Genomic DNA, 15,516 nt, shown 5'->3' with positions numbered 1-15,516 from the left:
ATTTAGCTAATACTGACCCAAGCTTTGGCTACGAGGGTTAGTAAACATAGTTAAATAAATTTTGGTTTTGTTAAACACTAGCGTGCTCAATATTTAAATAATACTGACCCAAGCTTTGGCCACAATCCTTGTTAAATATTTACAAGTTTATTAGTTTTAAATTTAATTGGCCATTTAGTTTACGAGACTAGTTACTATTGACAGATTTATTACCAAGTCTTATATATACGTCCCTTTGTACCCTTAAAAATCAATGAAATTTTAAAATTAAAAAAAAAACTTATTTTAACCGTCGCTCATTTTCTTCCATCTCTTTCATTTCATGACTTTTTCATTTCCACACTCTCTCTTCATTTCACCCCATTTATTCTCTCCGATTCTCTTCATCTTCTCCATTACCCAGACACGAAAAAAAAAACTCAAGTCTCTATCAGAGAACTCAATGACGAAGCGGAAAAATGAGAACTCGAGCAAGTGTGAACTATCTCCACCGTTGTCATTCCGTCGAAACCATAGGCCGGCGTCGAAAAATGAAAGAAAAATCACCGCCGTCTCTCAAGCGAAAGGCCACAGACACGCCGCCACATATCCTTGAGCGGAAATAAAAAATGAAGGCCGAAAATCTAGCCCAAGAATATAGAAATATTTACTCAATATATGCAAATTGGATACAAGTGATAGATTAGTCACGAAAGTTCAAAATTTCGTGATAAGTTCCCAGATTTCGTGATTCATGTGTCACGAAGCCTGTCACAAAAATCGATCAAGAAAACCTATGTTTCGTGACAATTCTAGGAAATCGGTCACAAAAAATTGTGTTTCGTAACAGTTCTGAAAAATCGGTCACAAAATTTGGGAAATTGAGTTACGAAACATAACTATCACGAAACACAGGTTTTCGTGACCAATTTCGTGATTGATTTCAACGCCGACCTATGACTTCGATGGAGTGGTAGCATCAAAGAGTGTTCACTCCTATTCGAGTTCTCATATTTTGGCATCGTCATTGGGTGAGCTGATAGAGACTTAAGTTTTTTTTTTTTGCCTTTTTCGTGTTTGGGAAATGGAGAAGACGAAAGAGTCAGAGAGAAAAAGAGGACTGAAATGAAGAGAGAGAGAGAGAGAGAGAGAGAGAGAGAGAGAGAGAGAGAGAGAGAGAGAGTTAGAGCCTTTTTCGTGTTTGGGAAATGGAGAAGACGAAAGAGTCAGAGAGAAAAAGAGGACTGAAATGAAGAGAGAGATAGTTAGAAATGAAAAATTACGAAATGAAAGAGAGAGAAAAAGATGAGCAAATATTTTTGTATTTTTTTTCTTCGAATTTTTAAAATTTAATTATTTTCAAAAGTACAAAAATCTTTACACATAGCATTTTAATAGATCTGCCCATTTTTTTAGTTACGGTAAATGGCATCGAATGGCAAGTAAATAGTATTGGTGTCAATATTATTAAGGCTAAAAATGAAGCATTAGGATTTTGGGGGTTAAGGTATATAGCAAAAGGGTTTTGCATAGAGTTCTTCACTTTCGCTTCCTCTAGATGGCTTCAACTACCACAACTCTCTCAGCCAAAACTGAGGAAGATCTTCGAAGAGAGATCGACGAACTCCAACGCCAGCAGCGACAGGTACTGTGAATCTCTCTGTCTCTCTCTCTCTGTGTTTGGTTGTCTCTTCTGTAATTTCGATTTGGCTCACGAATTCATAGATTTCGGAGCGGCTTCGAGATCCGAGAGGCCTTCGGAGAGGCCGATTGGGCGGTCCTGGTCCTCGAAACTTCGCCGCCAATGGAGTTCCACCTCGTCCCCGAGGTTTCGCTCGACCCGCCGTAAGTAATCTCCATGTTTTTTTTTTCTTCATGGAATTCAGATTGCGGACCCGAATTGACGGTCTAGGTTTCAATTTTCGCCTCTGAACAAAGATAAGGGCATCCGAATAATTTATTTGGGCGTTCTGTGATTTTTTTTTTCTTATCAAGGCTGATAGGAACGACGAAGAAGATCAACCTCCTGCGAAGCGTCGGCTTTCTTCCGCCGTTGTGAGGGTAAAGATAAAAAATCAAGAATTCCTATTCAATTTGTTGATCGAGTTTATTATCTCTAGGTCTTTAGAAATCCTGTCTCTTTTCGTTTTTATTTGATTTTTATCTTTCGGCTTGATGACTTTTAGCTGGAAGAAGGAGAGATATTGGAGGATTCAAAAGCAATGGAAGTTGTGAAGAAGGATGACCCGAATGAGAATGAAAGCGTTTCTGGGAATTTGCAGCGGAGTGGCTGGTCCGGGAGAGATGGCAATCATAGAGCTCCGAAGAAAGTAAATTTTTTTTTTTTCCGCATTTCGTTTATTGTTCTTTCAGTTTATAATTCTTGTTCGGGATTCTAACTTTGGCTTTGTTAACAAGGATTTCGATATCCCGAACATTGAGCACGTTCCGAGGGTGTTGCCTAAGAATGAGGACCCGAGCTTGGTTAACAGGAATAGAAGGATGTTGGGGCAGCTTTTGGGGACTCTAGAGGTATTTCTAAATTCTTTATTTCGAGTATTTTTTTTCTACTTTTATATATGCAATAGGAAAAGTGTTTCCTTATGCGGTTCATGCATGTGAATATTGGGTATAGATATTTACGAATGAATGCTATTGTTTGCTTCAAAAGTACTAGTTATTGACACAAACAAGGTTTAATAAACTGTACAGAAAGTTTTAATATGGTAAATCTATACAAGAGAGCTTAGTTTAGTTTAAGCAGCTCTGTCTCTGTTAAAAAAAATACCTTCGGGTCATGATGATTATTTAGAAAAGGAAAGAAAAAAACTGACAAGAAATTTGCATCTTGTGCTATTTTTTTTTAATTAAAAAAAACGTGGGAGGAACCGTGAGATTTTTATTAATAGCCCTCACTTTTGGCGGAGGAAAACCGTGGTTACATTTATTTTAAAACAATAAAAGCTAAAAGATAAGAAAAAGAGATTGTATGAGGTACAGATTACTCAAATTTTTTGTGATATCTATTATACCCCTTGCAATCTTTTACAAGTAGATATTGTGCTAACTAATGTGATTCTGATTAGAGATTTATATTCAGTATCTGTTCTTATGCTAGGTATGTATTTGATTAGTTAAATACGATAGTTTATAATCACTGGAGATGGGCTTTGGGATATACGATCGCTGTTTTTTAATATACCTATGTTTGTTCTTATGGTTGGATCTATAGAAACGATCCCTAGTCTATACTGCACGATTAAATTAGTTTCAAGATCCTCGTGAAATTAAAATTTAGAACCGACTTACCTCACATTCAATGCGTGTCAAAAGCTGTAGTTTTTTTTTGCTTATTGCTGTTTTCTTTGGGCTTTTTGTAGAAATTCAGGAATGAGGATAAGAAGCTTTCAGGGACCGAGGCATTCATGCGCAGATCAGATTCCTTACAAAGAGTGAGTAAAAGCTGTTCACTCCTTTTGAATACTCTCTCAGTCTGAAACCGTGATGTGAGAGATTACTGTGCCTGGCGTTCAATCTTCATATATTGTTTATGTGTTGATAGGCCGAGCAAAGAGCACGGGAAGAAAGTGAAAAATTAAGGCAGCAAGAGCGTGAAAAAATTGCAGATAAGCGGAGAAGAGATATGGTATTATACTTGTCAATTACATATCCAACCATTGTTTTGTGTTGTGAATCGTTAAAGATTTTAGTTTAACAACGCTGATTATTACTAATAATAAATGCTATCGTATCAGACTCTGCGGGCTCGTGTTTCTGCCAAGACTGAAGAGAAGAAATTGGAGTTGCTGTTTCTTCGGTGGACCGAGCATAACAATAAACTTTCGAATTTCATAAGGTAGGAAATCTCTAGTATTTTGGTGCTAGTGTTTTCTTTTATTTTTGTTTTTCTACACCTAGAAGTTTACTAACGTATGTTCTCTTTGGCAGGTTATTTTTATTTTTGGCCCAAAAGTGTCCATATTCACATTTTATTGAGACGAAGATAAGTTTCCGTTCATATGCATAGTTGTGTCGAAGCAACTCGATGAAGGAAGTTTCTTGCCTTGTTATAATAGCATGTTTTTTAAGGTTGAATAAATACAAACATCTGTTTTCTTGAAATTGTCGATTCAATTCATGCCGTTTTGGATTTTGCCTTTTCAGAACTAAGGCAGAACCTTCAATCTATTATTTGCCCAAGAAACCATTAGACGAAGATTCATCCGTTGCCAATCAGAGAAAAGAACAGGTCAGTGTAGGGTTTTTTTTTTCAGGGTACTTAACAGGGCTTATTTAGTCCTCAATTGGTTAAGTCAAATCAAAGTTAAGTATATCTCTTGTGAAGTGTTTTTCAATGTCAAAATGAGATATATTGACTAAATCACGACTTCTTGAGTTTTTACCTTGATTTACTGTTAAATTTTGAAGAGTAAATTAGTAATATATTTACTTGTTCAATTCCGCTTTATTTATCCTATTTTATTTTAGTATAAATTACCCTGGGTTTTTTAGGGTTACGAGAAGAGTTGCCGAATTCAAATATTGTACTTTTCTTGGTAGTAGAATAATATAATCGGAGAGATTGGTTTACCTCTTGATAATGTGGGTTAATGAGATATATTGGTATACATTTAACAAATTTTTAAGGTTTTATATATCACTAATATTTATAAAAAAAAAAAAAAAAATGCAAAAGGTGAATTTTACCAAACTTCTCTTATTTTCGGTTAATGACATATATAGGCGTTCGAGGAGTGGAAATCCGCGAGGAGAGAGGAAGTGACGGAGTATCAGAAGCAAGTGGAGGACCAATATTTGGCCAACGTCGAAAAAGAGTTGGAGAGGTGGCAAAACGCTCGGAACAGGAAACCGAGCAACGACGCGACGATAAACTTGCAAGAGACGATGGATAAGGAACTCGACACCCACAGGCTTGAGCACGGCCCAAAGAAGAGAAAGGTTGAGAGCGACGAGGAAGACGACGCCGACGACATCAACGCCGTGGAAGACGATATCATCGACGACGTTCTAGACGTCGACAACACTAGCGGTCTGCCCAGAGCCGACGAGAAAGCCGAGTAGTGGAGTTTCATGTGATGATGCTTTTTTGAGCCTTGTGATCCTGTAAGACAATTTTTATTTTATTTGTGGGTTTTATAGGTAGATTTATATTTGTTACTGTAGTGCAGGTTGTATGGAGTACCGACTTTGTTTGTTCTTTCTTAACTTAAATGTAGTTTTGCTTGCATTTGTGAAATCTTCATTTCTGTTCTGTGTTTCTGTCATTCTTTACATTTTTTTATTTTAGTTTATTCTCTATTATTTTTCAGTTATATCGCGCGGGAGCCTAACGTTTTCATCGGTAAATAAGTTAACATGTGATGGCTACTAGCTAGGGTGGCAAAATATAATAACATTTAATAAGAGCTAATATATTTACATATGTGTAAATTGTAATAAGTATCACTTTATATATTTGTATTAATGTATACATATGTCAGGAACACTTCGATGTGTCAAAGAGCTAGGGTGTCAAATTAGGCATTATTTCAATTTTAGTTTGTGCTATCTTCGATGTGTAACAAGTATCACATTGTTTCTTTAAGAGCTAGGGTGTCATAGTGTATTAATGTTAAAATATGCATTCATATAGCTGTCAACTTTTTTTAGAAAAATTAAAATCGCATCCCCGCTACATATTTCAGCTTAGTAGTTGTTTTGTGAAATATCAATGTGAATTTTTATATTAATAGTTATGTAAAATACTATATAAATGTACAATATCAAATAAGAAAATTGAGGTTGCTTGTTTGGTATACCCATATTGATAAGATAAAATAAAATAATATAATGAAATAAAGTTTAGATTTTAATCCCCATTTAGAAATAATAGAATTGAGATAATATATAGCACATGGGTATTGTTGATAACAAAGCAAATTTAGAAATTAGTTAGAGACCCCAATAGCAATGATGATTAGTGTCATTGTATTGTATGGACTATGGAGCATTATGGGAACGAACGAGACGAAAAACAAAGCACTTGTGAGACTTACCTGAGAAACAACGTTTAAGTAACATCGAGGAGTAGAAATTAGTGGAGTTTATTATATTTTTTTTTTCTAAATTTTATTTGTTATAGATATGTGGGGTCATATGTAGTACAATCAATAAGAACAAAGTTAGTAGACCCCTTTTTACTGTTTTTGCTACAGCGAAATCTCACTTTCCTTTATTTACGTTTAATAGTTTCCTTTTTCTTTTTTATATCTGAATAATTTTCAAAGAGCTTTATATGACGGGGCAGTTACAGACGTCGTTCTGTCAAAGCTATCGTGTCGCCGAAGATTTCGGTTTTCCAAAACAGTCGTTTTGCCAAAGCTGTCGTTTTCCCGAATTGTCGTTTTGTCAAAGCTGTCGTTTTTCCAAAGCTGTCGTTTTCCAAAGCTGTCGTTTTTTTCAAAGATGTCGTTTTCCTAAAGCTGTCGTTTTTCCAAAGCTGTCGTTTTCCATAAGCTGTCGTTTTTCCAAAGCTGTCGTTTTCCATAAGCTGTCGTTTTTCCAAAGCTGTCGTTTTACCAAAGCTGTTCTTCTACCGGACACCGCTCGGTGTATTACCATGGACGCAAAGCCCCGCGCGTGCGCTTCGATCGCTGTTTTGCTTATCGCACACCACACAACTACGTGGCACAACATTATTAGCCAATAATTTATTAATTCGAGATATTATAAATACAGTGTCACTAATCCTAGACGACACTTCTTTTTCCCTTTCCCTTCCACTTCTCTGTCTCTCTCTTCCTTCAACACCAAGCAAAGCACCGAGAGCTAAGAGAGAGAGACAGAAACAAAAAGACGAAAATGACCTCGAGAGATCAGAGCCGGCGGTACCACGCGACGGCGCTTCCTCCGCCGTCATCGTCGTCGTCGTCGGCGTCGTTCCGCGGCTGTTGCTGCTGCCTGTTCCTCCTCTTCTCCTTCCTCGCTCTGCTCGCGCTCGCCGTCGTCCTCGTAGTAATCCTCGCCGTCAAGCCGAAGAAGCCGCAATTCGATCTCCAGCAAGTCGGAGTCCAGTACATGGGAATCGCGGCTCCGACGACGGGCTCGTCTCCCTCGGCGGTGGCTCCGACGACGGCGTCGCTGTCGCTGAACATTCGGATGCTGTTCACGGCGTCGAACCCTAACAAGGTGGGAATCAGGTACGGCGAGTCTAGGTTTACGGTGATGTATAGGGGGATTCCGCTCGGGAGGGCTTCGGTGCCGGGATTCTATCAGGGAGCGCACACCGTACGCCAGGTGGAGGCGTCTTTCGCCGTTGACCGGGTCAATCTTCTCCAGGCCGACGCCGCGGATCTCGTTCGAGATGCTTCGCTTAATGATCGGGTTGAGCTTCGGGTTCTCGGTGAAGTCGGAGCCAAGATCCGAGTTCTTAGCTTTGATTCGCCTGGAGTTCAGGTCTGTCTTCTATCTCTCTCGCCATTATTGCCGTTTATTTTCTTTCTCGAGTTTCGAAACGTTTTTCGTCTTTGTTTTTGCGGTGGCTTTTCCTCAGAAACTTCACTCTTCTCCACTCAAGTCTCAACACACAGTTCTTGTAATTGCGTAACTGCCCTTGCATTTCTCCGTATTAACACATTAGTATCGCAGTTTGTTTGAAAAAATTGGCACTAAGATATAAATGAAAAAGGCTAATAATTGCGTCGCTTTGTCTCAACGCGGACTTTTTTTTTCTTTCTTCTTCTCAACTCTCGTCAAGAGTGAAAAGGCGCCAATGGGATTTCTAACTTTTTATTTATTTATTTATTATTATTATTATTTATTATATTTTGGGTTGACATATGTGATATATATGTGGGTGTATTTTTTTTTAAATATATATATTCCACCGAATTAGTTCACTAAAGATATTAATATAATGATTTTAAAAATGTCGTTTATGTATCCATATTGTCGTTTTGGTTTTTAATAATATAGTCCACATTTTTTTTTTTCCTCTCTTTATTGTAAATTTTCATTGTTACATGAACTTTATTTGTGGCGATAAGTGAGAGTGTGGTGTGAAATAGAGAATTAAAAGGCAGAGCACGTTTCTAGATATTCGCATCGCTGTCCTTTTCCATGTATTTCGATTTTCGCTTGTCTGTTTTTATTTTATTTTATCAATCATAACCGGTTCTGGTCGGTTCTTTCTTCGTATTCGATTATTTTTCCAGAAAGCCAAATTGAACAATAATAATTGATCACTCACTCTAATATTAAACCCTTGATTCAATCTCTGTTCCTCAAAATTTCCAATCTTTTAACTCATTTTGGCTTCTAATGTTAGTTATATTTCATACATCATTCAGATTCTTTACATGATGAAAAGTTTTCCATTTTGTTTTTTTATTTCAAAGTCTTATTTCCATTTGCTCGAGAAGACAATGACATTGGAAAACAGAAAATCATGTAAAATGTCAATTTCTTTTTCTTTCTTACTTAAAAAGCAATAAATAAATATCTCATGTACTTTTTTTCTTACGCCTCGCCACGTGACTCTACACTGCATGTGGGCCTAATGATTCCCAAAATAGTCTCCATAAATAATAGGATAGGAAAATAAAAAATTTACCTACATTTTTTTTTTATCTTCTTCTTTACTTCTCATGATTTATTACTATTACTGGGGTGGGATGGGAAGTTTCTTAAAGTAATTGAACTTGAACCATAGCAAAAATAACAAATATGTAACAAAATACTTGCGCGTCGGAGCAGAGCAATGATATTTTTTTTTTAGATACAGTCTGAGCAATGATATTGAAGGTCAGTGATATTACAAATAAAACAATGAATAAATAGCTCTGTTCTTTCTTTTTCCATTCCTTTCTTTACATGTGTGATTGAACCATTATGGAATGATCTAATTGGTGCTTGTTTTGTTTTTAGCTTTTTATGCGTTGGAATGTGATGTTTGTGGCGACTGTCATTTTTATCTTTTGCATTCTTATCCTTTTCCTTTCCTTTTACTTGTTGCAAAGATTAGTGTGACAGGTCAGTTATAATATTCGAACCTTTTTCTTTAGCTGAAGATGCTATTTGTTTAGGGTATTTCCTTCCCATACTTAAACGCTAAGATAGCTAATACGGATGGGTGGACATATTTAATACTATATATAGTACGAGTTCATAAAGATGGTTAATATCTTGTACATTTAGGATACGAAGCCTTTTTCAGCTTTTGCATGACTAGGATAAAAAAGAGAAATACAAAGAGGAAAAAGAAAAATAATAACAAAGATGTTCTATTTCACTTTATATGGTCCTTTTCTTTTCTAAGGTGGGTATAGAAAGAGAAGTGTTACTGAAATATATTGTTTGGTTTATTATTATTATTGATTTTCTGCTAGTGAATGTCATTTGAAATTAATACTAATTTTATTAATTTTATTTTATTTTTAATTTAATTTGTGCCTAAGATACACATGTTTGTTGGGCAGGTTTCCGTGGATTGTGCTATAGCCATTAGTCCAAGAAAGCAGTCTCTCACTTACAAGCAATGTGGGTTTGATGGAGTAAATGTGTAGAACTTACCATTTTTTTAAACAAAAAATTTATTAATTTCTCTCTTCAATTAGAGAGGAAAAGAAAAAGGAAAGGAAAAATGCATTTGCTATGAAATCCCCTGCAATTGGGTGGATCGGTATTTCGGTTTTGCTAAGCCCATAGCTAACCAAGACCCAAGAGAGAAACGACGAGATCTTTATCAAGGAACTATTAATAGATGAAAAAAATCAAAGATATTCCCAAAATTTTGCTATATTATTAAAAAAAAAAAAAAAAAAAAAAAAAGAGTTGCTTGGGAATGTGCTAAATGTTTGTAACGTGTGAAAACTCACTGAGTTGGTCTCGAGGTATTCCACGACATCTTTTCCCCTAAAGAAATTGTTATTTTTCCCTAAGTTGTTTTGGATGTAAATAAAAAGGTCAACCAAGGAATTAAATTTAAATTACCTTTAAAGTTAATTTAACAATAAATAGATTATATAATTGTGATCGGCTTCAAAATAATTATGTTTTCTCATTTTTAAAAATATTTGATTTCTAAATATTATTTTTAGTGACGTGTAAGCCTCAATTTTTTTTGTGAAAAACTAAAATAAATTGAATCAACATGAATAATTTTGTGGAGGTCGTGTGTTTAATTCCCACTCGCAACAAGCTGCTTTAAAAAAAAATCTTTATTTTGAGAAATTAAGAGCATCTACATAATTAATAATACCAATTGAAAATAATACAAATATAGGTAACATAAATCGGTAAAGGTAATCGAATATCAACTAGGAATAATATAGGTTTATTCAAACTATTAGATACTCATTTCAAATATTGGCTTTCATTTAACAAGCGAGCGGTAAAGTCAACATTAATAGAAAGTAAGGCAATCGTTAATAACTAGTTATAACATTATTTTTACTAACTAATTATAACTTCACCCTATTACTAATCTTGTTTATAAAACAACTTAGTGAACACACATCCAATTTAATTCAACAAAAGACACACAGAATTGGTAACTTTGTTCGGTGATAAAACACCTACTCAGGGGGATTGATACATCTGGTGATGAAACACGATCAACTACCTAAATAATCAAAAGTACATGACTTGGGTTTGCAGATTCTCTCTCAAACACCTATCTTCTATGACTTCTCCAATGGATGACGATCTAAACTCCCACTAGATCGGAGTATCTCTCTCTCTTTCGCGCAACTATCCTCCCAAAGATCGCACGATCCTCTCTTGAAAATCTTCTCAGCGTATCAACGCAAAACACGCAATCACAAACTATGTACAAATCAAACACAACAACAACAAGTTCTTTGTCGATGAAGATCTCCTATCAGAGAGACTGGTTCTAGGTTAAGGTCAACTTGAATTGACCAAATAGAATAAGAGTAATTAACTTAATTCGGCCCACAAGGAGTCTTATTAGGTTAACATCAAATCTCTCGCGAATTTATTGTTTTTGGAACCCAAATATCCGAGAATATCGTTCCATAATATTTTGAACTGAAAATAGGATATTGCTAATGATTTTTTGCGTGGGAGGAAAGTGACTTTAAGTTACCCGGGTCTTGAACAACTTATTGCATCTTGTCTTGAACAACTTTAACATAATTGTTTTGCCAAACTAAACTATTTCACAAAAGTACCAACAAAATTGTTTAAATTGTCTTGTTTGAATGCTTAAGTCTAATCGATGATGCTATTTTTTGAAAATTTGTGAACAATCGATCACGAAAATCTACAATTTCGTGTGATCTATAATTTCGTGATCGATTGGTCACGAAATTCCCAATTTTATCAAAGATTTCGTAACCGATTGGTCAAGAAATTTCAAAATTTCGTGATTAATCGGTCACGTAATTGAAGACGGTCTAATATGTAGGTATGTTTGAGTTGGGTGATAAAACAATTAGAGTGACTCCTCATTTGTTGCAATGATCGAGGATTTGTTTTTCTAATTTTGCAAAATAATTAAGAGGAATGAATAAATAAATATTAAATTAAAAAGAACTTTAATAGTGACTCCAAAAAGGATCGTTGTATCTTTTTTTTTGTCAAAAAAATTTGTAATCGATTTGTCACGAAATTATCTATCACAAATTTGAAAATTTTCGTGACCGACTAGTCGAGAAATCTAGAATTTTGCGACTGATTTATCACGAAATTATGCAATTCTCTTATTATAGAGAAAATGTGAAGTATAAAACACAAATGTGATATACAATCATCAAAAAATAAAATTATACGGAGCCAAATATATTTCAAAAGTTGGAAAGACAAAAAAAAAAAAAAAACAAGTAAATAGATTTCATTATATAATAAAGTATTTATACAAATGAATCTTCATTATTTTTTTTACATTAAAGCAGCCACTACAATTGGTGAAAGAATTTTCTAAGGACATTATACAGATTCTATCAATTTGATATTAGTTACAATAATCTGATATGAAATTTAATATTTTTTTTTAGTCCTTAAATACTAAATTCACACATGTCATAATCAATCAATGAACAAATAAAAGAAAAAAAGAAACAAGGAGATTTTAAAGAAGACGGCACACCTAGAGTAAGTAAACAGGATGGACAATCCAAAAAGGGGAATTGAGGAAAGTAAGATTGGATATTTGAGTTCATTGGAGAATTTGATGATGATAAACAAGCAATACAAATTGTAAAAGATAGAGAGTTGTGAAATAAGAGAGAGAGATAGATGTGTAAAATAAATAAACGGTGATGTAGCTAAAAAGTCAATTTAAAGTTATGAATTTGTAAAATAATCAAGATTTGTCTTAATTTAGTAAAATAGTCAAAATATGCAGTAATCTGATTTCAAAAAAAGATTTAACCCCAAAATATGCAGTAATTTGACTGTCAAATTTTTTTTGGAAACATGAATTTGATTATTTTGTTGAAAAGTTGAAACTTTTGTTATTTTGCTAATCAATAAGTTTCAATGGCTATTTTGTACAATTTTTTCAAAAATAAAATGAAAATAATTGAAGGGAAATCTAGAAAATGGAAAGAAAATTAATGAAAGGATAGTAGACTTTGCACATGTCTATTGCTAATAGATGTGTCAAATCTTCACTTTTGATTTTTGATAAGTAACACAAAATTAGTATTATAGTTGTCAATATAAAACAAAATGGTAAATAAAAGCAATAGCGATTTTACTGTTTTAACCCCGCAATAAACTAAGCAACGCGGTGTTGTTGGCTGTTGCGGTGTGTGTGAGAGAGAGGAGAGAGAGAGAGAGAGAGAGAGAGAGAGAAGAGAGAGTTACAGAGTCGAAGCGAAGCCATGGATTTCTCAGCTCTTTCGGAGGCTTTAGAATCGAAATCCTTCTCCAACATCGCCGATATCTGCGACAATCTCATGCTTCAGGTGATTACTCTCTCTCTCTCTCTCTCTCTCGCTCTCTCTCAGTATCTCCTTCTCTCCGTCTCACTCTTTAAGTCCGTACAGGTTGCAGCCGAGGGCGTGGCGTTTCAGGAAGAATGGCCGTACGCGATTCACATCCTGGCTCACATCTACTCCGACGATATGTAAGTTCTTTCGTTTGATAACTTGAATCGTTTAAAAGATAAGAGGTTTAGCTGTTAGGGTTTTGACCGAACTCGTTAATTCGTAAGCAAGCAATGACGAGGTTTTTGGGGGGGGGGGGGGGTGGGTTTGGCGTTCTTAGGGTTTCTGATTATAGGATATGAAGAATCGTCGTGTATTCGATTGTGACGTTTGAAATGTAATACTACAACTCAAGGCAATCTTATGATTTACCACTGATTTCTTGTTTGATATTGAAAGGAAGCAAGTTCAATCATCTGCGGTGGATCCGCGTTTGTTCTTCTCGATTGTAAATATTTGTTTATTTTCGTTTTGTGTCTTGCTTAATTCAGTTCAAGACATTCTGTTTCCTTTCTTCATCGTCAGGACTTTGTATGTTTCTGTTTTTTTTTTCTTCTTCTTTATATCTTTGGTTTCTGGGAATGGCTGCAGAAACAGTGCCCGATTTCTTTGGAAATCGACACCTCCGGCGATGAAAGACACTCAACCTGAACTTGTGGCGGTCTGGAATATCGGGCAGAAGTTGTGGCTTCGGGACTATTCTGGCGTGTACGAGGCCATTCGTTGCTTTGATTGGAGTCAGCAATTGCAAGGCCTTGTTTCTGCCTTTTCGGGTGAGTCATTATTACTTTTGCTAGGATTTTTTCTTAGAAGAAACTCAAATAGAAAGGAAAAAGGAAAAAGGTTCAGATGGGCTAAAGCAAAGTACAAATTATATAGCGCAAGACCAATCTCAAGTGGAATTTTGAAACTAAGGAAGATAACCAAAGAGCTATTGAGCTAGTTACGAGTCTCATAGATCCTCTATTTTACAGCCATGTAGATTAAATTATTGCTGTCTCTAGTTACCGCCATGCAGGTGAAATCCGTGATCTCCACAGTCTTCAAATTCTTACGTTTTTGAAGTCCGAGAATTCATATTATTCTGCTCATTCTGTGTTATATTTTCCCTCTAAACCCCGTTTTCTAATTATTAATTATCTGTTCTGCGGATAGGTTGTAGTCGTAAAATTTGAATCCATGAATCATGAAGAGCAAGCTTCAAATCTGATTTTCTAATGTCCTAACATCTCAACCAATTTTCTCTGATGATGTCTGGGACTAAGCCTTCGTGAAATGAAATTCAATCCCACTTCTTGGATTGGCCGAGGATAATCTTTCAATTTGTAGTGAGATGATTTTGGATTTTGGTTTGTACTTCAGATTGATATACCTTCTTGGTGTGTGGACTCTCTTGCAGAACTTTACACAAAGAAGATGTTTCAGTTGTTGCAATCTGCGTATTCCACGATCAGTATTCAAGACACGGCCCTCTTTCTAGGAATGAACGAAGATGTTGCCACAAACTGTAAGTCAATCTCTTTTTTTACCATTTAACTTATCCTCACACACGTCTCTGGGTAAACGAATTTATTTTTAAGAGATAGCTAAGAGCAGTTTAATTGATAATCCCACAACATTATAGTCACAACTCATAAGACCATACAATATCTCAATTAGGCTCTTTCTGATCAGACGAGCCTTATGTAGGGCAATTATACCCATAATATGATAAGGATCGAGAATCAGAGTGATTACGGAAATGCTAGTTAATACTTTATACTGATAAACCTTGCTTCAATTTCGGAGATAGACAATCGGCTCAATAATAGATATGCTTTCGTTTTCCACTTCTCTATAATCGCTGGAAAATTCATCGAGTATAAATTATAGGCAATACATTGGTCAATCCAATACATTGGTCAATCGACCGTGATAAGAGTGTGACATTGAGTGAATACTCATAATTACAGTTGGTTTGAAAGATGATATTGAAACCAAAAATAGTCTTGATTGGTTTATGTCAATGCAATCTTGCTTATAATAACCTTTTATTTTCCGTTGATTGTGCAGACGTTGTAGAACAAGGTTGGATCGTAGACCCCGCTTCTCAAATGCTGACTGTGAAGAAGCAGGTTGTGGTGAAAGAGCAGAGACTAGATCCCGGTAAATTGCAGAATTTGACCGAATACGTGTTTTATCTAGAGCATTGAGCCAGACTACCTGGTTCATCCTATGGATCTACTTTTTGAACAACATAGTTAATGGTTTGAAATTTGTTTTCTTATTTGGATTTTCCTCAACAATGTCTAGACTCTTGATGTATGTACAGCAGGTTATTCAAAGCTCATATATTATATTGATTTAAACCATTCACAGTCAATAGTCAATTTTTTTTTTTTAATTCCGTTAAGCTTTGGTAGGAGTAGAAATAAAAGGCTACAAAGCCTACTACATCAAATTCATTTGAGTTGTGTTTGCTATAAATTTCATATCCGACGGCACAAAAATAATTATGACATTTTTTATGTTGTCAATATAATGACATTAGTTGATTTACATTATTATCAAATTTGCAACGGAAAGAAATGGTCTTTAGAGTATA

The 15,516-nt window shown here is 35.3% G+C and overlaps 3 protein-coding genes across 4 annotated transcripts; all 3 read left to right on the top strand.

Annotated features, from left to right (window-relative positions):
- Nucleotides 1-1,456: 1,456 nt before the first annotated feature.
- LOC149387027 (protein-protein interaction regulator family protein) lies at nucleotides 1,457-5,465 on the top strand. Of its 2 annotated transcripts, XM_089624105.1 has the most exons (11): nucleotides 1,457-1,624; nucleotides 1,705-1,824; nucleotides 1,975-2,040; nucleotides 2,166-2,309; nucleotides 2,398-2,511; nucleotides 3,360-3,431; nucleotides 3,542-3,625; nucleotides 3,735-3,835; nucleotides 4,144-4,228; nucleotides 4,723-5,103; nucleotides 5,310-5,465. In XM_089624105.1, the coding sequence occupies exons 1-10, from the start codon at nucleotides 1,538-1,540 to the stop codon at nucleotides 5,059-5,061; spliced, it is 1,212 nt and encodes a 403-aa protein (XP_089480231.1). In that variant the 5' UTR covers nucleotides 1,457-1,537; the 3' UTR covers nucleotides 5,062-5,103; nucleotides 5,310-5,465. The 2 variants fall into 2 exon arrangements, with proteins under 2 accessions (XP_089480231.1, XP_089480230.1); XM_089624104.1 differs by lacking the exon at nucleotides 5,310-5,465 and having other exon boundaries at nucleotides 4,723-5,271.
- A 1,282-nt stretch (nucleotides 5,466-6,747) lies between these two features.
- Nucleotides 6,748-10,078, top strand: LOC149387026 (uncharacterized). Its single transcript, XM_089624812.1, has 2 exons — nucleotides 6,748-7,434; nucleotides 9,456-10,078. The coding sequence occupies exons 1-2, from the start codon at nucleotides 6,841-6,843 to the stop codon at nucleotides 9,540-9,542; spliced, it is 681 nt and encodes a 226-aa protein (XP_089480938.1). The 5' UTR covers nucleotides 6,748-6,840; the 3' UTR covers nucleotides 9,543-10,078.
- A 2,679-nt stretch (nucleotides 10,079-12,757) lies between these two features.
- COP9 (COP9 signalosome, subunit CSN8) lies at nucleotides 12,758-15,311 on the top strand. Its single transcript, XM_089621598.1, has 5 exons — nucleotides 12,758-12,911; nucleotides 12,993-13,072; nucleotides 13,524-13,705; nucleotides 14,332-14,439; nucleotides 14,985-15,311. Exons 1-5 carry the CDS (start codon nucleotides 12,828-12,830, stop codon nucleotides 15,122-15,124), a joined length of 594 nt encoding a protein of 197 aa, XP_089477724.1. The 5' UTR covers nucleotides 12,758-12,827; the 3' UTR covers nucleotides 15,125-15,311.
- Nucleotides 15,312-15,516: the final 205 nt, after the last annotated feature.

The sequence above is a fragment of the Urtica dioica genome, chromosome 8 (genome assembly GCF_054948205.1).
Source record: "Urtica dioica subsp. dioica isolate 48M chromosome 8, U.dioica_male_clone48M_v1_H2, whole genome shotgun sequence".
Classification (NCBI taxonomy): domain Eukaryota; kingdom Viridiplantae; phylum Streptophyta; class Magnoliopsida; order Rosales; family Urticaceae; genus Urtica; species Urtica dioica.
The sequence above is the reverse complement of the archived record's forward strand: the minus strand, read 5'-3'. Positions and strand labels throughout refer to the sequence as shown.